This window comes from Pelodiscus sinensis, chromosome 1 (assembly GCF_049634645.1).
Source record: "Pelodiscus sinensis isolate JC-2024 chromosome 1, ASM4963464v1, whole genome shotgun sequence".
Lineage (NCBI taxonomy): Eukaryota > Metazoa > Chordata > Testudines > Trionychidae > Pelodiscus > Pelodiscus sinensis.
The window spans coordinates 331,791,456-331,816,269 of NC_134711.1; the positions used below are offsets into that span (position 1 = coordinate 331,791,456).

Here is a 24,814-nt window from a genome sequence, read left to right on the forward strand (position 1 = left end):
TGTTCTAATCAGGAACACCCGGAGCGCTGTCAAATATGAGATTGGCATTAATTGTGGCGGCTGTTCATAATTCATTCCTCGGAATAACGCAATTTTCCGTTTCTAATGGGTGCACAATGACCACTACGTGTCGTGAGAGCTGCGTCCAGTAGTGCATGGAAGGTCTCATGTTAATATTGTCTCTCCATCCAGGCGTTTGTACAGCAGCCATTGCTCTGGGCACACACTGAAGACGGAAACATACGGTTCATGCAGGACACGCTGTTCTGTCTCCGCCTTAGACACCTTCTCCCTCTTGCTCCATGTCAATCTCCAACACCACCAACTTCACCAACCCCTCCGACTTCATCCTGCTGGGCATTCCGGGCCTGGAAACAGCCCACGTCTGGATCTCCATCCCCTTCTGCGCCATGTACGCCATAGCCCTCTTGGGGAACTCTGCCATCCTGTTCATTGTGAAGAAGGAGCCAAGTCTCCACGAACCCATGTATTATTTCCTCTGCATGCTGGCCGTCACCGACCTGGTCCTCTCCACGTCCGTTGTGCCCAAAGCCCTCAGCATCTTCTGGTTCAATTCCAGGCAGATCGATTTCAGTGCCTGCCTCACCCAGATGTTCTTCCTTCACTGTTTCTCAGTGGTGGAGTATGGGATTTTTGTGGCCATGGCGTTTGATCGCTATGTGGCCATCTGCCATCCCCTGAGACATTCCACTGTCCTGACGAACCTCGTTGTGGCCAAGATCGGCCTGGCTGTGATGCTGCGCAGTGGTGTGCTTGTACTGCCCTGTGTCCTTCTGGCACAGCAGTGGCCGTATTGCAGAACCAACGTCATCCCGCATTCGTACTGTGAGCACATGGCCGTGGTGAACCTGGCCTGTGCCGACACCCGGGCAAGTTCTTACTATGGCCTCTCTCTGATAATCTTAGTGACCGCTATGGACATGGTTTTAATCGCTGTGTCCTATACACAGATCCTCAGGGTAATTTATAGCCTTCCCACCAAGGACGCCCGGCTCAAGACCTTTGAGACCTGCGGCTCCCACATCGCTGTCATTTTAATCTTTTACATCCCAGCTCTCTTCTCCTTCTTCACGCACCGCTTTGGCCGGAATGTGCCCCTCCATATCCATATTCTCATGGCCAACGTCAACCTCCTGGTGCCCCCCATGCTGAACCCCATCATCTATGGGGTGAGGACCAGACAGATCCGGGACAGGCTCCTCCGGCTCATTACTCATAGAGACACCTGATATTTTGTTTCCTGGTGCATCTGTGTAGAACTAGTTGACAACAAGTTGCTGGGCCCACTTTCCTAAATATCCTCAGACTATCAAAGAGACATAACCTCTTTCCTGATCTTACTGTGCTTTCTGAGCATGGCACACTGGGCACTTGGTCTAGGTACATGTCACTCACACCCCTCTTGGATGTGGTGCGCTATCGTATGGAGCGGCACTTGGGCCACCTACAGAGAGAAAATGGGTTTTCTCTACGGCCTTAGGTGAGAGCCAGCTGGCTTTTACCTCAAGCTGTAGAGGGTCATGCACTGAGTTCCAGAGGTCCCAGGTTCAGTTCCTTCTGTCGGCCTTACATACATCTAATTGGATTCCCGCCTTTCTCATTGCTTCCAGCTGTACACTCCCCAAAACCTGTCCTTTTATGTCCAAACTAAACGCTGCTGTGCCTCTTCCAGCCAATCCCTGCCTCTCTTCCTTGCTCCAGTTGTCTCATTTCCTCATTCACTGGGTCATTTCTACCTCCTACCCGGAACCATGAGGTGGCAGGGAGCCATTTCAGATTTGAAAGGGATTGTAGCGTTAACCAAGTCTCAGAGCTTGCTTAGGCTCATACAAACATTGCTTCAGGGGGAAATAACATATCAGTTCGCTGACAGGAACAACTGTTCCTAGTTCCTGCATAAAAGGAGGAAAATTAAATTCATTTTCAATCCACTCAGCTCCGATACAGGTTGGACCTTTCTAGGCCAGTTCTCTCGGGACCTGCCCGGTCCCGAATGAGGGAATTTGCTAGACCTGAGGAGGTTGCCTGCTACCAGCTCTCCAGGCCACCTTCCCTTTCTGCTGCCGGCCTCAGCTGCCCCCCATGCCTCACATCATTGACTCCAGCCCTGCTGTTGGGGATATGCAGCTGCTATGTCTCTGGCCTCAGCCCCGCTACTGGGCCTGCCACGACCTGTGCTGTGCTACTTGGGCTCTGTCACCAGTTCAGGCCCCTACTCTGCCACCAGCCCTCTTGCCAGGACTTCCTGGTCCACAAACCGCTGGTCCTGCTGGACCTCAGATGTTGCCGGAGGAGGGAGACCTGGTTTTGGGAGGTCCACTTTGCTGCTAACTCTGAAGAGAGAGAAAGAGAGGCCCTGTCAGGCATCCAGGGTACTATCTCAGCTCTGGGGAGAGAGTCAGTTGCATTGGGGGGGCAAATACATATGGGCTATGTCTACACTACAAGGTTTTTGCGCAAAACTGGCAGAGCGTCCACACCTCAAATGCGTTTTTGCGCAAAAAAAATACAGTAAATCGACAGGACAGAGAGCTTTTGCCGGTAGAGTTATTCCTCCCCATGAGGAATAACCCCGTGTTGCGCTACAGCTCTTGCGCAAACAGGTGTGTGCGGATGCTCCGCTAGGGCTTCTTGCGTGAAAAGAAAAAGCACAGGTGCTCTGCTGGCCATTCTGTGAACGGGAATCAATCAGAGCTTCCTTTCGCAAGAGCGTCCTTGCAGAGTGGATGCTCTCTTGCACAAAAGCACATCGCTTTTGTAATGCACTGTTGAGCTGTGGACATGTTTTGGGCAAGAAGTTTTTGTGGAAGATCTCTTCTTGCACAAAACCCATGCAGTGTAGACAAAGCCCTGGGAGGGGGGTCTATTTAAGAATATTGGAATGTCCATATTGGGAAACACCAAAGGTCCATCTCGCCTACTATCTTTCATCTAAGGGTACGTCTAGACTACAGGGTTTTGTCGACGGACGTTTTGTCGACAGATACTGTCGACAAAACTTCTGTCGACATAGAGCGTCTAGACACATTCAGTTCTGTCGACAAAGCAAGCTGCTTTGTCGACAAAACCCTGTAGTCTAGATGCAACCCTACAGGCAATAACACCTTCTGTCGACAGAACTCTGTTGACAGAAGGCGTTATGCCTCGTAAAATGAGGTTTACCAGCGTCGACAAAACTGCTGAGTTCTGTCAACGTTATGTCGACAGAACTCAGCGGTAGTGTAGACACAGGTATAGTTATATCGACAAAAGTCCACTTTTGTCGACAAAACTCAGTAGTCTAGACACACTCTAAGCTACTTTTTTCCATCACTGGCCAATGGCATGTACTTCAGAGGGCAAGAACAATGCAAGGTCAGTATCAAGTGATGTATACCTGTTGCCCACTCCCAAACTCTAGCAGACAGAGGTCAGGGATACCATCCCTGCCCATCCTGGTGAACGGTCATTGATTGACCTATCGAGTTTTTGTACCTTCACAACATCCTCTGCAAAAAGTTCCATAGGTTATCTGTCAAGAAATACTTTCTTTGTTTAAGAACGTAAGAACGGCCATACTGGGTCAGACTGACTGTCCATCTAGCCCAGTGTCCCGTCTTCGGACAGTAGCCAATACCAGATGCCCCAGAGGGAAATAACACAGCAGGTAACCCTCACATGATCCCTCTCTTGTCACCCACATCCAGATAAAGAGAGGCCAGGGACACCATTTCTACCCATCCTGGGTAAAAGCCACTGATGGACATAACCTCCATGGGTATGTCTACACTAGCTCATTAGTTCATGTTAGGTAGGGTAATTAGGGCAACCAGAGTTGCAAATGAAGTCCAGGATTTAAATTTCCTGGGCTTCATTTGCATGTTCCCGGGTGCCGCCATTTTTTGCATTTTCCCAGGCGCTGCCATTGCATGTTCATTTGCATGTTTCCTTAGTCCGAACTCCATGACCGTGGCTACACACGGCACAGAGTAGGTAGCTCGAAGTAGAGATCCTAATTGGAACTACCGTTATTCCGCGTGGAATGAGGAGCAGAGGCAGGACGGGAAAGTCTGACTCAGCCTGGCACATCTGATTCCAGTTCTCCTGGGAGACACAGGGAGGGAATGAACCGAGAGGCAGAAAAATGAACCCAATGCAAATGCCAATCCAACCTCTGTCCTGCCTAGAGGACCTTCTTGTTCCACAGCAGCTCCAGAGGGAGCGCAAAGTCTGTGTCCCAGGACAGGCCCCCGGCATCAGTGAACCCCCAGGAACGTGCTGTGGGTGTTACTTTTAGTGACTCCATCCCCGCAGAGCGACCCCGGGGACTATGCTGGGTGGGCAGGTGTGTGAGAGGGAGGGGAAGTGAAGTCCTGGAGTTCACTCCTCACAGGAGGGGGAAGCTCCCACACTCCAGCTCGTTCTGAAACCCGCAGATTCACTGGGAGAAGGTGGCTGAGGCTCAGGCTCTCTCTTCCAGCCTTTCCTCTGCCCCCCATCCAATGAACAGGCCATGCCCCAGCGGGAGTCCATTTCCCTCCCAGCATGACAGAGAGACAGACCATGGTTAGAGCAGGCTAGTCAGAACACCTGAATTCCATCTCGCATTCTGACACTCAAGTTTCTAGGTGATCTCGGTCAATTCATGTCTCCCCATGCCTCAGTTTACCCATCTGTACAATGGGGATATGTTCAGAGTCAGTTTCCTGGGTGGAGGAAACTGGGGGTGCTGATCATTCAGTGAAAGGTGCTGTCTGCAGAGAGCATCTTCCCACAGACAGATCTATCCACATCAATCCGTCTATTCTCTGCTCACACATGCTGCGCATTTCCAGGGCATCAGACCCTTTGAAGAGCTTCACATTGTCCATCGTTTTCTTCCCAATTAACACAATTGTTAATTACGCACAAATGCACAGAGCAGCCAATTCCTCCCTGACTCAGCCCAGAGCCCAGGAGTTCTCCTCTCCCTTTGGGAAGGGCCCTTAATTGCTGTTTACTCCGAAAGCTGCGTAAATAGCCCAGCAGCCCAGACAGGCGGGTCTCCAGCCTGTTGAAAGGTCGATGTCCACTTTTCCCTCACAGGCTGAGCAAAGCCTGCTGGGAGTGCACAGAGCTGTTATAAATGGGGCACACCCCAGGGCCAGCTGGGTCAGAGTGGTGCGGATCATGGCTACCTGAGAGGCAGTCACAGGGAAGGCTGTTCCAGCTCAGGATACACAGGTACCATCTCCAGCTGAAGAGCTCCCCTGCTCCCCAAACCCAGTTTAATATGGGAATGGTGGACAGAGAATGGTTCTCCGGCTCTTGCATCTCGGCAGGGCCGTTGACCATCCCAGGACATTTACTACAGGGGTTGAATTGGCTCCAGCATCATGAGCCAAAATGTCGCTCATTGCTGTATACCCCTTCAGCCTGGCTCCAGCCCTGAGTTGGCTGCATTTAAGTGGCTCAGTTACGGATGAAAGCCCAGGGATGGAGACTTCCTCCTTCACGCCAAACAGTTCCAACTGGGCAAATGTTGAATCAACTGAAAATGAGGTCTTCTAATTGAGGGTTTCACGTGCTACCATGGCCGGTCAATTTATCATAGAATCATAGAATAATAGGACTGGAAGGGACCTCAAGAGGTCATCGAGTCCAGCCCCCCGCCCTCAAGGCAGGACCAAGCTCCGTCTACACCATCCCTGACAGATGTCTATCTAACCTGTTCTTAAATATCTTCAGAGAGGGAGATTCCACCACCTCCCTTGGCAATTTATTCCAATATTTGTCCAATTTAGGAGTCCCATTCAGCCATGCTCTACGCTCCAATAATGTTGGTGGAAAGGCGTTCCACCAGCCAAATATGCATAATAGAAACAGTTTTTTTTATCAGTGTCATAGGTTCAGATGTTCAGTGGAATTGAATATTCCCTTTTTGTGTGTAGTTTGATCTCTTACATTCAATGCCCCCAGGTTATCTGTGTAGAGAACTCCCAAACCTCTGTTTGACTAAGAACTGGCCCACAGCAGGTATGACCCCACACCATCTGGGACAGACCCCTGCTCAGCCCCCTTGTCCCAGACCCTGGCACGTTTCCTCTCTGCCTCGAGGAATCGGCCCCACCCTTTCCTAGGACTCCATGGCTGGTTAATGTGCCTTAGACCCGCGTTTTTGTGACACGGAGCCCTGCCACATAGGGATCGGCCCCTGATGATTTTAACGTCCCTGATCCAGGTTGATAATGGCCAATGTTTAGTGCTTTCCTGGTGCTTCTCCTTATGGTATCAATTGCTCCCCGCTCCCTCGGTTCTGGCCTTTCCTGTGCCAGAGAACCAGTGTGTGTGTGTGTGTGTGTGTGTGTGTGTGTGTGAGGGGTCTGTTGGGCACTTCTAAAATCTCGGGGGTTGGGGTTGGCTGGCTGGCTAATGAGCAAGCCTGGAAGCCAGTGGGGCCCTGTCCTCCATGCGAGCTGAAATCGCCTGGGCCAGAGTGGGGCAGAGCTGAGGGGAGAGCCGGGGCCTGTGTTGAGCAGGGGAGAAGAGCTGGACCGGCCAGGCCAGCCTGAGGAACAGACCAGAGAGCCGAGCCCGGCTGGGGCAGGGCTGCAGCCCAAGAGCCAGGGGGACGGGCAAGTAGCCCAGGAGCAGAGAGCATAGCTGGGACTGGGGCAGCCGGGAGTTGCGTTCAGTGAGCAGCAGGAGGAGAGCCAGGGAGCCCTGGGCAGAGGCCCAGCGCTGGGAGATGCCTCCAGCCAAGAGTCCTCACAGGCCAAACTAGGAGGGAGATCGTAACCCGGACTGGGGGGCTGCCAGGCTCACGCACAGGGGGGCAAAGTGGCTCAGTAGCAGCAGATGGAAGCCCCGGTCGCCTTAGGATCACCAGCCACTAGGGCAACCGCCCCCCGTGCTCCATGTCTGCAGGCTTGCAGACAGACGATATTCTTCTTTGTGTGGGCCCCTGCTGCAAATCAGCTGATGTTTCAATAGAGCTGCTGTCAATCATACCCAGGTCTTTTCCCTGACACGTCCTAGCTGGAACGATTCCGCCTGGTATGTGTGTTGGCAATGACTTATTTTTTTCCCTACTGAAATTTTAAACCCCTGGGTGAATGGGGAACTCCCCAAGCCCGGAGTCTCTGGCATGGGTTTCCCTGCAGTAAGGAATAATGCGAGATAACCCGCATCTCGTTAGTGCCTGTGACAGACACCCCCCTTCTCATGCTTTATGAAATGGACAGACGGACATGAATATACATAACTCAAAGGTGATTTGAGTGAATTATTTCATGTAACCCATCGATCTTCATGTGCCGATCAGCTGGGTCTGTTTCTCTTACTTCGATGTGTGTATCATGTGTGTGTGTAAAAGTAGACATATGGGGTGGTGTTTCAGATGTGTGAATGGGAGACATGGAGGGCGTTACTCTCAACTGTTAAACAATCTCTTTTGTCCATAAGTCCTAGCAGTGGTTGGTAGGGAGCAGCTTCAATTCTTTAATAAAGGGTATGTCTACACTTGCTCTCTATCGCGAGATAGGGATGCAAATGTAGTGTACTGAAATTGCTAAGGAAGCATGGGATTTAAATATCCCGTGCTTAATTAGCATAATCACGTCTGGTCGCCATTTTGAAATCATGTTCTTGAGAAATAAAACGTCCCATGTGGCAGCGTTATTTCGAGAGAAAACCCTTCTCTTGAAATAACTCTTATCCCTCATTGTATGGAATGACGCCTGGACGTGATCATGCCAATTAAGCGTGGGATATTTAAATCCCGCACTTCATTGGCAATTTTGGTACCTTACATTTGCATCCCTGTCTTGAGGTAGGGAGCAAGTGTAGACGTACCCAAAAAGAATAGGAAAGCGGGGACCTGGGACTTTTGGCTGGGCTGCACCGAGGAAAGGAGCCAAAGACCCCAGGGTGGGGAGACAGCCCTGGTTAGGAGGGGCAGCTGGAAAAGAAGTTCTAGGGGGAGTTTGACTAAGTTTGCACTGAGGTTTCAGGGTAGAATTAGCCAAGCGGTTTTGTGTCTTTTCGTTTGTAACCTACTTTGCTCGGCCTGTTTTCACTTATTGCCATTTCAATCCTACTGCTTCTATTGAATAAAATCACTTTTTATTTCCTATCAAACCCAGTTTAAATAATTGTTATTTCAGGGTGGGGGGCAACCAGTGTGCACATTCCCCCTTTCATTGTTAAAGGGGGCTTCCCTAGTTCATTGGGGTTTGAGCCCATGTGGGGAGGGGTATCCCGGGAGGCTCGGCCCTACACTGCACTCTCCTTGGACCTGAAGAGGTTCAGTGTCTGTGCTGCTTCTTGGTGGGGGCAGGGACCTCAGCTCGGCGCCTTGGCTGGGGGAGACCAGGGGAGCTGGCCCAGCAGGACCGGGTGCTGAGGAGCCCCAGAGAGCATGAAGACAAGAGGCAGTGGCCGTGGCAGCACCCCAGGAGGCACCCCGAAAGGGTCGTCTGTGACCGCCCCCTATCACAGTGCCCATGAAGGCTTCCCACACACCCATGTGCAGGAATCAGGAACACCCGGAGCGCTGTCAAACACGGGATTGGCATTAATTGTGGCGGCCGTTCATAATTCATTCCTCGGAATAACGCAATTTTCCATTTCTAATGGGTGCAGAGCGACCGCTACGTGTCGTGAGAGCTGCGTCCAGTAGCTCATGGAAGGTCTCATGTTAATATTGTCTCTCCATCCAGGCGTTTGTACAGCAGCCATTGCTCTGGGCACACACCGGAAGACGGAAACATACGGTTCATGCAGGACACGCTGTTCTGCCTCAGCCTTAGACACCTTCTCCCCCTTGCTCCATGTCAATCTCCAACACCACCGACTTCACCAACCCCTCCGCCTTCATCCTGCTGGGCATTCCGGGCCTGGAAAAAGCCCACGTCTGGATCTCCATCCCCTTCTGCGCCATGTATGCCATAGCCCTCTTGGGGAACTCTGCCATCCTGTTCATCGTGAAGAAGGAGCCGAGCCTTCATGAGCCCATGTACTATTTCCTCTGCATGCTGGCTGTCACCGACCTGGTCCTCTCCACATCTATTGTGCCCAAAGCCCTCAGCATCTTCTGGTTCAATTCCAGGCAGATCGATTTCAGTGCCTGCCTCACCCAGCTGTACTTCATTCACTGTTTCTCAGTGGTGGAGTCTGGGATTTTCGTGGCCATGGCATTTGATCGCTATGTGGCCATCTGCCATCCACTGAGACATTCCACTGTCCTGACAAACCTCGTTGTAGCCAAGATCGGCCTGGCCGTGATGCTGCGCAGTGGTGTGCTTGTACTGCCCTGTGTCCTCCTGGCACAGCAGTGGCCATATTGCAAAACCAACGTCATCCCCCATTCGTACTGTGAGCACATGGCCGTGGTGAACCTGGCCTGTGCCGACACCCGGGCAAGTTCTTACTATGGCCTCTCTGTGGTAATCTTGGTGACTACTATGGACATGTTTTTAATTGCTGTGTCCTATACACAGATCCTCAGGGCCATCCTCAGCCTCCCCACTAAGGACGCCCGGCTCAAGACCTTTGGGACCTGCGGCTCCCACATCGCTGTCATTTTAATCTTTTACATCCCAGCTCTCTTCTCCTTCATCACGCACCGCTTTCGGCAGAATGTGCCCCTTCATTTCCACATTCTCATGGCCAACGTCAACCTCCTGGTGCCCCCCATGCTTAACCCCGTCATCTATGGGGTGAGGACCAAACAGATCCGGGACAGGCTCCTCCGGCTCCATACTCATGGAGACACCTGATATTTTGTTTCCTGGTGCATCTGTGCAGAACTAGTTGACAACATGTTGCTGGGCCCGCTTTCCTGAATATCCTCGGACTGTCAAAGAGACATAACCTCTTTCCTGACCGTACTGTGCTTTCTGAGCATGGCACACTGGGCCATCGATTTGTGTACATGTCACTCACACCCCTCTTGGTCATGAGTGACCTATCCAGTTTTTATTGTACCTGTGTTATAGTTTGGCCATCATCCCATCCTCTGCAAAGCATTCCATAGGGTTATCTGTGAACAAATCCTTGGCTATGTCTAGACTGCAAGCCTCTTTCGAAAGAGAGCATCTAGACTGCACGTGGAATTTCGAAAAAGCAAGCCGCTTTTTCGAAAGAAAACACCCAGTGAGTCTGGATGCTCTCTTTCTAAAAAGCCTGTTTGCTTTCAAGAACGCCTTCTTTCGAAAGAGCACTTTCGAAAGAAGGCGTTCTTCCTCGTGGAATTAGGTTTACCACCGTCAAAAGAAAAGCCGCGTTCTTTCGATTTAATTTCGAAAGAACGTGGCTGCAGTCTAGACGCAGGTGAAGTTTTTTCGAAAAAAGGCTACTTTTTTCGAAAAAACCCCTGAGTCTGGACACAGCCCTTGTGTTTGTTGGTTTTAAATCTGCTGCCTATGAATTTCATTGGTGACCCCTAGTTTTTGTGTTACGTGAAGGAGTAAATAGCATTTGCTACTGATTTTTTTCCGTGCCATTCATGATTTTATAGACCCCCCCCTTTCAACATTTCTTTTCCATGCTGAAAAGTCCCAGTCTGTTTCTTCTCTCCTCATACACAATGACTGTGTCTAGATTGCATCCCTTATCCGTAAAAATCAGGAATAAGGGATCTTTCAGAAAAGGCTTTATTTTCCGAAAGATCCTCGTGTAGACTGGCGCTTTTTACCGGCAAAGCCCCAAGCCGGACAAAAGCAGCAGCCATGTTTATGCAAATGAAGCGGGGGAGATTTAAATCCCCGCTTCATTTGCAATTGCGCTGTCTAATTTGCATCCCTTTTACGGAAAAGGGTTACAATCTACACACAGCCAATGTGTTCTGGTCACCTCATACTTTCTGTTTTTTTCACACTGTGCTTTTTCCAAGTCCAATATAATTTTGGGGGGATTGGGTGACCTGATCTGTACTCAGTATTCAATATGTGGTCATGCTGTGCCTTTGTAAAGAGGTGGCATCTTTTCCATGATATTATCTATCCCTTTCTGAAAGATTCCCAACACACGGTTCGCTTCTACATTGCACTTATGCATGGAGCAAAATTTTTCAGAAAACTATCCACGGTGACCACCGTGTTCTAAGTTGTAACAGCTAATTTAGTCCCCGTCCTTTCTGCATGCATTGTTTGTCTGTGTCACCACCTGCATGACCTCCCATTGACCACCACTCAATTTCATCTGTCATTTTTCTGTCCTGTCAGCCTCTTAGCACCTCAGAATCCCTGTATTCTTCCACATTTGCACCACGACACGTGGAAACGAAGCCAATGGTACAGCCAGTTTTGTGAAATAAGAACATGTGAGCAGCCATAACTCTTCAAGTTGCAGTGGGGGAGGTCCAGGTTGCATATTAGGAAAAACTATTTCACTAGGAGGGTGGGGAAGCGCTGGGATGGGTTCCCTAGGAAGGGGGTGGAATTATTAAATCCCAGCTTGACCAAGCCCTGGCTGGAATGATTGAGTTGGGAGGGGTCCTGCTTTGGGCAGGGAGCTGGACTCCTGACGTCTCTTCCAGCTCTATGATTCTATGATACTGGGTCAGACCAAAGGGCCATCCAGTCCAGTGTCCTCTCTGCCCACAGTAGTCAATGCCAGTTGCCCCAGAGGGAGGGATCACAACAGGTAATCCTCACGTGATCCCTCCCCTATACCCACCTCCAGACAAACAGAGGCTAGGGACACCATTCCTACCCACCCTGGCTAATAGCCATTGATGGACCTAACCTCCATGAATGTATCTAGCTCTTTTTTGAACCCTGTTAAAGTTCTAGCCTTCAGTGCATCCTCTGGCAAGGAGTTCCACAGGTTGACTGTGTGCTTTTTATCTCTTCATTGTCTTCTTTGGACTTAATTACCTTGCATAATTTTGTATCATCTGTAAGTTATGCCACCTCACTGTTTACCCCCTTTTTTTTCCAGATCATTTATGAATGTATTGAATTGTACTGGCCCTGGGATGGACCCCCCCTGGAGACACCAATATTGACCTTTTTACATAAGAACCAGACTGGGTCAGACCACAGGCCCATCTAGCTCAGTATCCTGTCTGCCGACAGTGGCCAGTATCAGGTACCCCAGTGTGAATGGACAGAACAGGGAATTATCACGTGATCCCTCTCCAGTTGCCCATTCCCAGCCCTGACAGGATGATTCTCGGGACACCATCCCCGCCCGTTTTTCCATTGTCTCCTTTGTTTCCTACCTTTCAACGGGAGCGCGCCTGGCAATGCTTTCAGGACCGTCGAACCATTCTTGATGCAGTTTAATGATGAGCTTTTATTACCTGCCTCGTTCTGCGTCTGCGTATCAGCAACCCCACTGCCCCCAAGTCAGAAGCCAGGAGGAGCACTGAATTCATCCCCCGTCACACTCTGTCTGGGGCTAGGCCATGCGCTGTGAGCAGCCCTAAGGTTAGAACATCGAGTGCTGGAGCTAGAGGCTCTGTGCTCCCTTTTCCTGGGGGCTGGGCTGGGACCAGCTGCATACGGACAAGAAGCCTGACTGGAGGTAGGAAGCTGCCCCAGCTGAGCAGAGCCTGGTGTCGATGAAGCAAGGGGAGTGAGGATGCGGTGCTGGGCCCAGTCCGGAGCAGGGGAGGAAGGAAGCCGCATAGAGGCAGCTGAGGGCTGGGAGCCAGGTGGCAGCGTGACTGGATGCACCAACCTCGCACTGGGCCCATAGGGTTACCCCTGGTTACCGGGCTGAGAGAGCCCCGCCCACTCCAGTAATGCTGGGCTGGCTCCAGCTGGAGGCCGGCTATAAAGGCAGGCGGGGTGGGTCAGCTCAGTCGGGGCCTGCAGCTGCCAGGGAAAGAGGAGCTGTCGGGGCGCTGCTGGAAGAGCTGCAGATTGGGCGACCATGGCTTCTAGGCCGGGCTACCTCCTTGAGATGGGGTGTAGCTATTGGCCTGGAGCCATAGGGAGTGAGACACACACGGAGTGAAACCCTCTGAGAGGTCTTAGGGGCCTAACGGCCTGACTCTGAGGGATCCAGGCATCCTCACCCCCTGACAGGCAGGCTGTGCATTGTACAGCTCAGCTACAAAGCCCTGAGGGCAGAGACCAGAATGTGGCTTATGGCTTTAGCTCTCAGTTCCCTGTGGTTCCTCCCAACTGAGGAGCTAAAGTTGGGTAGGTCCCTCCAGTGGGTGTGGGCTAGGAGCCCTTTGCCCAGAGCCAGGCCTCTGGGACAGGACTAGGGATTAACGTTGAAGCCAGGAGGACAACCGTTGAGACAGAAGGACACACTCCTGCACTAGCTGGTGCCGTGGGATGCTGGGCAGAGAAGTAAAATGATTTACCAAAGGCCACAAAAATCAGTTGGCGACATAGCTGTGAAGTGGAACCAGGAGTTTTGGCTCCCCCTTCCCCACACACACACCACAATATTGTTGCTCTTCACACAAACCATCATTGCTCCTCTGGGCTGTGTTAGATGCAATGAGGCCACGTGTGTGTCATGATCAGTGGAGTCAGAGTCCTTCTTCAACAGGGGGAAATTATTAAAGAAAGAGCTATACAGCACAGCCACAAAAGTGGGGTTCCACACAGCTCAGTCTCCAGCCTTATCTTGCTTGTTTACCAGGGACCACACACTGCCAGGAATTTTACACATTGTGTGCAGGCCAACGACGTGTGGCAAGTAGGCAAATCAGTGCAGGATGTGAGTCGAAGAATCTGATTATGGCATTTCAGCAGTAACCGACTTGAAATCACAAGTAATGATCTCCATTTAATGCAGGGATGGCCAACCCATTAAACAAAAAGAGCCGAAACAGCTTTGGAAAAAAATATGAAGAGCCACACGAAAATTGTTGAGCAAAAAAAAAGAAAAAAAAAAGGACGCTGCCCCTTTAAAAACCACGGGTTTTTTGGCCACATCAAGCGCCACCTGGCTGACGCCATGTTGCTGACACCATTTTGCCACACTGGATGGCTCCCCTGCACCCAGTGAGCACAGGGAACTGGGGGCTGTTTGTAGGGGTGTGTGGGGAGACTTTGCAAGCTGTGGGAGAGCCTTCATGAGCCACACTTTCAGGGGTGAAGAGCCGCATGCAGCTCGCAAGCCGTGGGTTGGCCACCCCTGATTTAATGCATGGAGGGGCGGTGCCTAAGATCACCCAGCCAATCCATGGCAGGCTCGTACTCCCGCCCTCCCAACTCCCTGATCTCTGCTAATGTTTCTTCTGTAGTCAAAGGAATTGGGCCAAATACTCAGCTGGTGTAAGCGGGTGCAGCCTCGCTGAAATTAGAGGAGATCCCCTCACTAGAGAAACCATCGGGGAGAGATCTCTAGGCCTCTGCCCTGCTACAGGGCCCGAACTAGCCAGGTCTGAGAGACACAAAGCAAAGGATTGATAGCTAGGGACTCGTGGGCTTTTTCTATTGAAATACATAGGCCATGTCTATGCTACGCAGAAGATCGATGCTCTTGCGGTTGATCTTCTGGGGTTTGATTTTGTGGGTCTAGTGAAGACCCGCTCAATCAAACTCAGAGGGCGCCTTGTCAGCACCAGTACTCCTGCTCCTCACAAGGAGTAAGGGAATCCAGTCAACCTCCCACTGTGGGGATGATGCAGAAACATGACGTAAGACACATCGACTCCAACAGTAGCTGAAGGAGCATTTCTCAAGTCAACTTTCCGCTCTAGTATAGACCAGGCCATATTGTTTGCTTGTGCCCAGTGCACAAAGCAAGGATCTCGCTCTGTATCGGTGGCCTGACTTTGTTATTTCCCACTCCCCCAGTATTTTTGTTATCTGAAGACATTATTAATGATGATTCTATGTTTTCTTCCAGGTACTTGGTAAACATGTTAAATACTTTCGAGATGAAATTGATTCCTCCATGACCCCTCTCGAAATGAACCCCCTTTTGATGAAGATTTCCTCCCTCATTACACTTGCGTTTAGAGACTTATTTTTTTAGCCAGTTTCTAATCCATTCAATAGGCACCATGTTGCTTGTTTCTGCATTTGATACAGTTCTATGTCAATCAACATATGGCACAGTGCCAAATAAAACACCTTCCCTACATGAACACCTGCAATCGGTCACTCTGCCCTCCATTCTCTATGGGACCCCGACCAATTCTGTCGCTCCGTGCCTCAGTTTACCACTCTGTATAATGGGGATATGTTCAACATCACTGTCCTTTGCTATGGGATTTCAACGTCCTTCAATGAACGGTACTGCCCTGGAGGATGGTCGTTAATGATGAGAATGACTGATCTCTGATCCAATAGCCACGGGGCTGTGTGCCTGCAGAAAGCGTTGGTGGCTCCTGTCAGTCATTTCTATCCAGATCTGTCTGTCTTTTATCTACTGATTCCTCCTGGGCATTCCCAAGGGCTCGGTCCCTATGAATCTCTAGGCATCATCCACAGTGTTCATCCTCATCAGCTGTAATTGTGAAATACACACACGCGCACAGTGCAGCCAATTCCTCCCTGACTCAGCCCAGAGCTCAAGCGTTCTCCCCGCCCTTTGGGAAGGGCCCTTAATTGCTGTTTACTCCTAAAGCTGGACAAACAGTCCAGCAGCCGAGACAGGTTCGTCTCCCACCTGTTTACATCCAAAGGCTGCTTCCCCACTAGACGATGAGTGGACCCCTCTGGGACTGCACGGAGCTATATTAGAGAAGGTGCACCCCCCTGAGTTGACTTCAGCTGTGGGATTCTACTGCCGGTGCTGGGCTGAGAGAGGTGTGGGGCGCCGCTGCCTGAGGGGAGTCCCAGGGAAGACACGTCCCTCTCAGAATTCACAGGTACCTGTCTCTGGCTGAGGAGCTTCCCTTCCTGACCATGTAGGTGTGATAAGAGCCTCAGTCTGTCCCTCTTTCTGCTCTGCATGGCCATTAAACATCTCAGGGCGCTTGCCACTGGGGATGAGTTTGCTCCAGTGACACGGGGCAAAAATGTCTCATTTCTGTGCACCCGTCTACCTTGGCTGACGGCCTCCAGTCCTCAGGTAGCTGCCTTTAAGTGGCACAGCTGTGGCTTGATGCATAGAGACGGCCACCTCTTCCTTATCCATTTCATGTGTGTTAGTCAGTTTCCTGAACTTTATCTGCCGGAAAGCGCATAGGTGCTGTATCCTCTCCCTGGAACAGTTTAATTTTCAACATCAAAATGCACCTTGGCAAAAGCTGTAAGGCTCCGTCTAGACTGGCACGATTTTGCGGAAATACTTTTAACGGAAAAGTTTTTCCGTTAAAAATATTTCTGCAAAAGAGCGTCTAGATTGGCACGGATGCTTTTGCGCATCCAGTAGAGACGCGGTTTTGCGCAAGAAAGCTCCGACGGCCATTTTAGCCATCAGGCTTTCTTGTGCAAAGAATTAAGGTGCCAGTCTACACTGGCCCTCTTGCGCACAAACATTTGTGCAAGAGGGCTTTTTCCTGAACAGGAGCATCAGAGTATTTGTGTAAGAAGCACTGATTTTGGACAATAGAACGTCAGTGCTCTTGCGCAAAATCAAGCATCCAGTGCAGATAACTGGCAAGTTGAACAGAAAACACAAGGAAAGGAGTTATGTGAAAAGATTAATGCAGGAGGAAGGGACTTGATCTGTTCCTAGCACACACACAGATTTTCCTTTTTTAAATATTATATCAATATAAACCAAGGAGAAACAAGCTAGCTTTAGGAATGTTACATGCAAGAACCGCATGCAAGAACCGCATATTTTAGGATAACGCATAAGGGATCTTTCGGAAAAGGCTTTATTTTCCGAAAGATCCACGTCTAGACTGGCGCTTTTTTCCGGCAAAGCTCCAAGCAGGAAAACAGCGGCAGCCATTTTTATGCTAATGAAACGGGGGGGGGATTTAAATCCCCGCTTCATTTGCAATTGCGATGTGTCTAATTTGCATCCCTTTTACGGAAAAGGGATGCAGTCTAGACACAGCCATTGAATATTTTACTCACCAAGGATGATTGTGGAGCTTGGCTGAGGCAGGGACTCGATGGGTCAGAGAGTGGGGGCTTGCCCATTTCTGCCCCCCACCCATCCTCCTCCCCACCCTACAAGGGAGAGGGGTCAGTGGCTTACCCAATCCCTTGTTGCAATGCCAGGCAGACAGAGTAGAGTGATCCCCCATACCCCAGCCCTCTTCCCCGTCAGCGCCAGGCAAGCCAAACAGGGCGAGCCAAATAATCTTATAATAGAACATTGCACCATTGCAACAGGTGTGTTCTCTGATCGCTCAGCCACCTGCTGACAGACGCAGGGAGCCGGGATGACTGGATGTGAGGAGTGACTGGACTTCATGCTGCTTCTTTTCCGAGTGAACCTGTTCCTTAAACCCATCGACTTTGTCTGGAACCCTGGCACATTTCCTTTCTGCCTCAAGGAATCGGTCCCAAGCTTTCCTAGGATTTGTTTGAGACCACGGAGCCCTGCCAAATAGGGCTCGTCTCCCGATGATTTTTAACATCCCTGATCCATGTTGATAACAGCCAATGTTTAGTGCTTAACATAAGACCATAAGAATGGCCATTGCCTTTTATTGAGGGAAGAAGTAAATCATTTTTCCTTATTCACTTTTTCCACACCAGTCATGATTTTATAGACCTCAGTCCTATCCCCCCTTCGTCTCCTCTCCCACAATATAAAAATAAGGGGTCCCCATATGAAATGAATAGGCAGCAGGTTTAAAACAAACAAAAGGACGTTTTTCTTCACTCAGTGCACAGTCAACCTGTGGAACTCCTCGCCAGAGGATGTAGTGAAGACTAGGACTTTAACAGGGTTCAAAAAAGAGCTGGATAGATTCATGGATGTTAAGTCCCTCCATGGTTATTAGCTAGGGGAGGGATCATGTGAGGATTACTTGTTGTGATCCCTCCCTCTGGGGTATCTTGTATTGGCCACCGGCAGCAGACAGGACACTGGCTAGATGGACCTTTGGTCTGACCCAGTCTGGCCATTCTTATGTAACCATATGACATCCATTCTCAGAGCCTGTCTCAGAAATCCCTCTTTAGTCTGCTTTGTCCCTTAGAGAGAGACTGGGTGATCCAAACTGAGAAGGCAATTCTTCATCCCGTTCCTTAGAAATGTGACAATTGCCTTTGTTTTGGCCAATGGAGCTTCTATTGATGACACACAAGAATTTTCCCTGACATGTTCCAGCTGGAGTGTTTCCACTGGTATGCTTTGGTTTTTTCCCACTCAGATTTTGAGCACAGGGGCGAATGGGGAACTCCCTAGAACATGGACTCTGTCGCCTGTATTTCATTGCATTAACAGACAATGCAGGACAATCCGTACCCACACTTGTGTATCTGGTTGGTGCCTAGGAAAGTTTCCCACAACACAATGTGCAGAATTAGTGATGCACGGAGCACCGACACAGATGGAACTCGCAATAGTGGGGTCAGGTGTTCATAATTCATTTATCTAAATATCGAAATTGTTAGTTTTCGATGTATGAAGAGTGATCAATACACGTCGTTCATGAGAACAGCCTCCAGTAGCGCATATAACACCTCATGTTAACTTTCTCTCTCCAACCAGGCATATGAACGGCATCCGATACTCTGGGCGCATACAGGAAGTAAGGGGGATGTTACGGTGCACGTAGAAGACGGCATTCTGTCACAGACTTGGACACGTTCTCCCCCATATCATGACAGACTCCAACACAACCTTCACCAACCCCTCCATCTTCATCCTGCTGGGCATCCCTGGCCTGGAGGGGGACCATATCTGGATCTCCATCCCCTTCTGTGCCATGTACGCCATAGCCCTCTTGGGGAACTCTGTCATCGTGTTCGTTGTGAAGAAGGAGCCGAGCCTCCATGAGCCCATGTACTATTTCCTCTGCATGTTGGCCATCACTGACCTGGTCCTGTCTACCTCAATCCTGCCCAAAACGCTGAGCATCTTCTGGTTCAATTCCAGGGAGATCGATTTCAGCGCCTGCCTCACCCAGATGTTCTTCTTTCACTGCTTCTCAGTGGTGGAGTCTGGGATTTTCGTGGCCATGGCTTTTGATCGTTACGTGGCCATCTGCCATCCACTGAGACATTCCACCATCCTGACAAACCTCGTTGTGGCCAAGATTGGCCTGGCCGTGATTCTACGCAGTGGCGTGCTAGTTTTACCCTGTGTCCTCCTGGCAGGGCAGTGGCCATATTGCAAAACCGATATCATCCCCCATTCCTACTGTGAGCACATGGCCGTGGTGAACCTGGCCTGTGCCGACACCCGTGTCAGTTCATACTATGGCCTCTTTGTGATAATCTTAGTGATCAGTACGGATGTGTTTTTAATTGCTGTGTCCTATAGCCAAATCCTCAAGGCCATTCTCCGCCTCCCTACAAAGGACGCCCGGCTCAAGACCTTTGGGACCTGCGGCTCCCACCTTTGTGTCATTTTAACCTTTTATATTCCAGCTCTCTTCTCCTTCCTCACACACCGCTTTCGGCAGAATGTGCCCCTCCATTTCCACATTCTCATGGCCAACATCAACCTCCTGGTGCCCCCCATGCTGAACCCCATCATCTACGGAGTGAGGACTAAGCAGATCCGGGACAGGCTCCTCCGGCTCCTTACTCATAAGCAGATCTAAAAGTTTTCTCCAGCTGCTGTCAGACTGAGCTGTGAGCAGAGCCGGCTGGTGACATGCTGCTGGGCCCATTGCATCACTGACTGGACAGTCACTCGGCCACTGGACCGTTTCCTCATCTTACGGAATGACTAACTGAGATATCAGTCAATAAACATCTAGCTGGATTCTCTCATTGCTTTTTACAGGACCCCCCAGACTCACCCTTACCCATCCTCTTGTCAAGACAACACTCTGCCTCTTCCACCCAATTCCTGCCTCGGTTTCTTGCTTCGTTCTTCTCAGCTTCTCATTCACTGGGTCATTTCCTCCTCCCACCTCCCACCCAGAGGTGCAAGAGAGCCATTTCATATTTTGGTAAAGTTTAGAGCTTTAACTGTAACTCCAGGGGTTATTTAGGCTCTTAAATATGCTATCTTTTGGGGAGATAACTTATCAGTTGGCTGACAGGAGCATTGTATCTAATCCCTATGCGCAAGAAAGCAAATTAAATCAATATTAAGCAAACCAAGCTCTAATGCTGACGTGTTTTGATATGTTGTGGCAATTCACGTAAAGGACGTTTCTTACGTTAACAATTTTAATGTATATTCCCGCTTTGTTACTAACTTTGAAGAGAGAGAGGGAGAGACCATGTCAGGATTCCAGGGTCCTGTCTCAGCTCCTGGGGGGAGAGAGGTGTGTAGTGGGTCCCAGTGAGGAAGAAGAAACATCTGGGGTCTACGTAAGAACTTTGGAACGTCCATGCGGCCAATGGTCCACCCAACCCTTTACTCTTTCTTCCAACAGTTGCTAATGCCATGTGCTTCGGAGAGAATGGACAGTACATGACCATTATCAAGTGATTAACGATGTATTGCCCACTCCTATCCCTGCCCTTCCCGGCTAATAGTTATTGATGTTCCTATCCTCTGCCAACTTCTCTTGTTTTTATTGGATCTGCATTACAGTTTGGCCTTCACAACATGGTCTGTCACAAGTTCCAGAGGTTGACTTCAAGAACACTTCTTTCTTTGTTTTTAATATGCTGTGGATCCATTTCATTGGGTGACCCTTCGTTCTTGGGTTATGTGAAGGAGTAAATAACATTTCCTTATTGATTTTTTTCTGTGCAATTCATGATTGTATGGACTTGTGTCCGATTCCCGCTTAGTCATCTCTTTCCCACGCTGAAAATCCCAAAGGTAAAGGGACAAAGGGGACTTTCTCTTTCTCTGTATCGTTCAAATTCCTATATATCTATATATCTATAGATATAGATATAGATATAATTTTTTGAGATCGTGTACCAGCTCTGTACTCAGTATTCAATATGTGGGCATGTTGTGCATTTATAAAGAAGTAACATATTTCCTGTCTGAGTAAGTATCCCTTTCTAAATGATTCCCAATGGCTGTGTCGACATTGGCACCCTTTTCCGGAAAAGGGATGCTAATGAGACACTTTGGAATTGCAAATGCCACGGGGGATTTAAGCGCCAGTCTAGACGGGATCTTGTGGAAAATAAACCCTTTTCCGGAAGATCCCTTATTCCTACTTTCAAGGAATCCCTTATCCTTATCCTACTTTCAAGTAGGAATAAGGGATCTTCCGGAAAAGGGTTTATTTTCCTCAAGATCCCGTCTAGACTGGCGCTTTTCTCCGGCAAAACCCTGAGCCGGAAAAAAGCGGCAGCCATGTTCATGCAAATGCCGCGGGGGATATTTAAATCTCCCGCGGCATTTGCAATTCCGAAGTGTCTCATTAGCATCCCTTTTCCGGAAAAGGGTGCCAATGTAGACACAGCCAATGATTCTCAAAGTTCCAGGGTATAGTTCTAACAGCCAGGGCAGGGCTGAGCATTGTAGCTGTCTCACAACCACCCAGATCCTTGGGGCAGGGGCTGTTTCTCCTTCCGTGTGTGTGAAGGGCCCAGCCGAAGGGGCCCTGAAGTGGAGCAGGGCCTCTGAAGGTCTCCACATAACAATAATGATAATAAATGATTAAGGAGACCGTATTTCCCTATTCTGAACAGGGGACGCCTGGGACAATTACGCACATTCAAGCGCGTTCCAGGACTATCATTCTTTGCCGTGCAGTACAAACATTTAAATCAACATCCAGTTGAGGGAGCCCCTGTTAAAAATAAAAAATTGCATAGCTGGAGAGACACACACACGCCCGTACGGCACTCTCACACGCTCTACTCTGCACTAGTTAGGCCTCAGCTGGAGTACTGTGTCCAGTTCTGGGCGCCACATTTCAAGAAAGATGTGGAGAAATTGGAAAGGGTACAGAGAAGAGGGACAAGAATGATTAAAGGTTTAGAGAACATGACCTATGAAGCCAGGCTTCATGAACTGGGCTTGTTTAGTTTGGAAAAAAGAAGATGAAGGGGGGACATGATAGCGGTTTTCAAATATCTAAAAGGGTGTCACAAGGAGGAAGGAGAAAATTTGTTCCTCTTGGTTTCTGAGGACAGGACAAGGAGTAATGGGCTTAAAGTGCAGCAGGGGAGGTTTAGATTGGACATTAGGAAAAAATTCCTAACTGTCAGGGTGGTCAAATATTGGAATAAATTGCCAAGGGAGGTGGTGGAATCTCCCTCTCTGGAGATATTTAAGAACAGGTTAGATAGACATCTGTCAGGGATGGTGTAGACGGAGCTTGGTCCTGCCTTGAGGGCGGGGGGCTGGACTCGATGACCTCTCGAGGTCCCTTCCAGTCCTATGATTCTATGATTCTATGATTCTATGGTGTGACTGACTCACCTGACCGAAACCTTCCTACCCAATATCCTCCACCCTCCAGACCTGGCTTAGCCCCCAGGACAGACCCACCTCTCCTGGTATCTGGTGCTGATTCTTCCCAAGGCAACATGTGAGGGGCATGCAAAGTCACAGCCCCCCTCCCCTTCCCCAGACTTCTCGTGGGGTTCACAGCACAATGCAGCCAGCAGCAGGCTTTCGACACTGTGCGGGAGGAAAGGGATGGGCTGCTCTTAGCCCAAAGGGGGTGCAGATGCAATTAGGGGTGTCCTGCCCTGTGTTTTTCCAGAGGTCATCCTTTCCCTCCCTCCTCCCGCCCCATCTCCTCTGTGGCTGGCAGCAGCTTGTCCCTTCCTGCCCGCACAGCACCGAAAGGCAGCTCACACCTCCAGGCTGCCGCTGGCCACCGGCATAACCCAGCAACCGCCTGTCCTCTGGCTCCAGCCCTGGCAGGAAGGGGTTAAGCCCTAAGGCTGCGCTGAGCAGAAGAAAGCTTGGAACGTGGCTGCCGGGGCTTCAGGGGACCTGGCCAGAGAGGTGGCTCAGCAGAGGAGGGGGTCTGGGGGACAGAGCAGCCCCCCACTCCCTGGGGATAGTGAGAAGCCGGGCACGTGGAGGGACGGGGCACCAACAGGCTGGAAATAGCTTCCTCCCGGCCACTGCTGGGCTTAGCTGGGGGCGGGGAAGCTCCCCTCTGCCAGGGCTGTACGGGGCTTTGACACATGCAGGGCTCGGCTCCTCCTGGCCACGGCCCCAGGCCAGAGCATCTTGAGCTGTCCCTGGAGGCCGGCCCAGCTACAGTCAGTAGGGGGAGGAAGGAGCCGGCCAGCCAGGCTGTTGGGGAGTGAGGGATCCGACCGGGGCTGGTTCCTCACACAGAACTGGGGGTGGGGCGCACCCCACCGGAGGTATGGAGGTACAACAGGGCAGCAGGGGGGTTACCTGGCACAGCAGGGGGAGGACAGTGACAGGGGCGCAGACAGGTGGGCACAGAGGTGATACGTCACCAGCCCCTGCAGCTGACAGCCAGAGCTGGCCGGAGACAGGGCAGAGGGAAGGGTTAGCCTGCTGGAAAACAGCTGGTGTGGAGCAGGGACCGAAATGACAGACTGGCAGGGGGAGCGGCCGGCCCTGCCCACTTCACCGGTGCCCAACCACCAGCCTCGCACACTCACCCCCCGAGCCAGCCACTGCCCCTCCCTCCATCACGGCTGGGGGGTGCAAGGATCCAGCCAGCAACGGGACCACCAGTGCCGATGGGAAAGGAGAGTCAGAAAATACGGGACAACTTGCCCAATTTTTTCAAGTTGAGACACCTGCTTAAGTACGGGACTGTCCCTTTAAAAAGGGGACAGCTGGTCCCCCTAACTTGAAATTACAAACACAATAATGGAGCCAAACCAGGCCCCATCCCCCCTTTCGCCTTTACTAGGAATGAAATCGAGCCAGGCTCGCCGGCTGCAGAGGGTTAATCCTATCCTCAGCTCTCCCAACCCCTACCCTCCCTCCTGCACTCCCGCCCTCTGGCCATAGCCCCCCACCACACACCTAACCCCCATCCTGAGCCAACCTCCTGGCCTGACTCCTGCCCAGCCCCCCGACACCCAACCCTCTGCCCTGATCCCCTCCACATCTCCCAGAGCTGACCTGACTCCTGTACCCGACACCCTGCTTTGAGCCCCCGACCTGACTCCTGCTCCTGCCACCCCCTGCCCCGAATCTCCCACAGCCCTCCTGCCCTGAGAGCCAAACTGCTGCCCTAACACCTGCCTTCCCTCCCCCTGCCTGATTTCTTCATCCCCAACCTCTCCCCTGACCCCCCCATGTCTTCCAGCCCCCTGACTCCTATACTCTCACCCCCCCGGGTCTCCACACCACACAGCCCCCTGCCCTACACAATCATCAATTAAATAACGCTTATAGATGTTTCTTTTATTTAAAAAAAACATATTACAGTTAAGGACCGGCAGGGACAGGCAAGTGCGCTAGTTAATTATAATTGTTAAGTGCACACGGACGCACAGAACAGCCAATTCCTCCCTGACTCAGCCCAGAGCCCAAAGTTCTCCTCTCCCTTTGGGCGGGTCCCTTCATTATCGTGTAGCCCTAGAGCTGGACAAAGAGCCCAGAAGGGAAGTCATGGGAAGAGAGACGTTGGCTCTGGATTGCAGCCTGTTTGCATCCAGATGCAGCTTCTCCCCCCAGGGCTGAGGGAACCCCCCTGGGACGACCCAGAGTGGTGTTATAAATGGCGCACACCTCTCTGTAGGTTCTCAGCGTGGGAGGCTGCGGCCGAGGCTGGGCTGAGAGAGGCGTGAGGAGGCATCCCAGAGAAGACACGTCCATCTCAGGATTCACAGGTACCATCTCTTCCCGAGGAGCTCCCCTGCTCCACAGACCCAGCGCTACGTGTGTGTGGTGTGCTAGAGGGTAAGCGTGCCGCCCTTTCTTCTCCACACAGCCATGACACACTCCAGGGAAGGACCCTGGT

The 24,814-nt window shown here is 50.8% G+C and overlaps 3 protein-coding genes across 3 annotated transcripts; all 3 read left to right on the plus strand.

Annotated features, from left to right (window-relative positions):
• Window positions 1-302: 302 nt before the first annotated feature.
• LOC102445933 (olfactory receptor 52E2-like) lies at window positions 303-1,250 on the plus strand. The gene has a single exon (XM_006112556.2). The coding sequence runs from the start codon at window positions 303-305 to the stop codon at window positions 1,248-1,250; it is 948 nt and encodes a 315-aa protein (XP_006112618.2).
• A 7,560-nt stretch (window positions 1,251-8,810) lies between these two features.
• Window positions 8,811-9,758, plus strand: LOC102445452 (olfactory receptor 52E2-like). The gene has a single exon (XM_006110803.2). The coding sequence runs from the start codon at window positions 8,811-8,813 to the stop codon at window positions 9,756-9,758; it is 948 nt and encodes a 315-aa protein (XP_006110865.2).
• An 8,876-nt stretch (window positions 9,759-18,634) lies between these two features.
• Window positions 18,635-19,579, plus strand: LOC106731551 (olfactory receptor 52E2-like). Its single transcript, XM_075922979.1, has one exon. The coding sequence runs from the start codon at window positions 18,635-18,637 to the stop codon at window positions 19,577-19,579; it is 945 nt and encodes a 314-aa protein (XP_075779094.1).
• The last annotated feature ends 5,235 nt before the right edge of the window (window positions 19,580-24,814 follow it).

Excerpts from the sequence above, each read along its gene's own strand:
- LOC102445933 (XM_006112556.2), top strand. The coding sequence starts at position 303 with ATGTCAATCTCCAACACCACCAACTTCACCAACCCCTCCGACTTCATC.
- LOC102445452 (XM_006110803.2), top strand. The coding sequence starts at position 8,811 with ATGTCAATCTCCAACACCACCGACTTCACCAACCCCTCCGCCTTCATC.
- LOC106731551 (XM_075922979.1), top strand. The coding sequence starts at position 18,635 with ATGACAGACTCCAACACAACCTTCACCAACCCCTCCATCTTCATCCTG.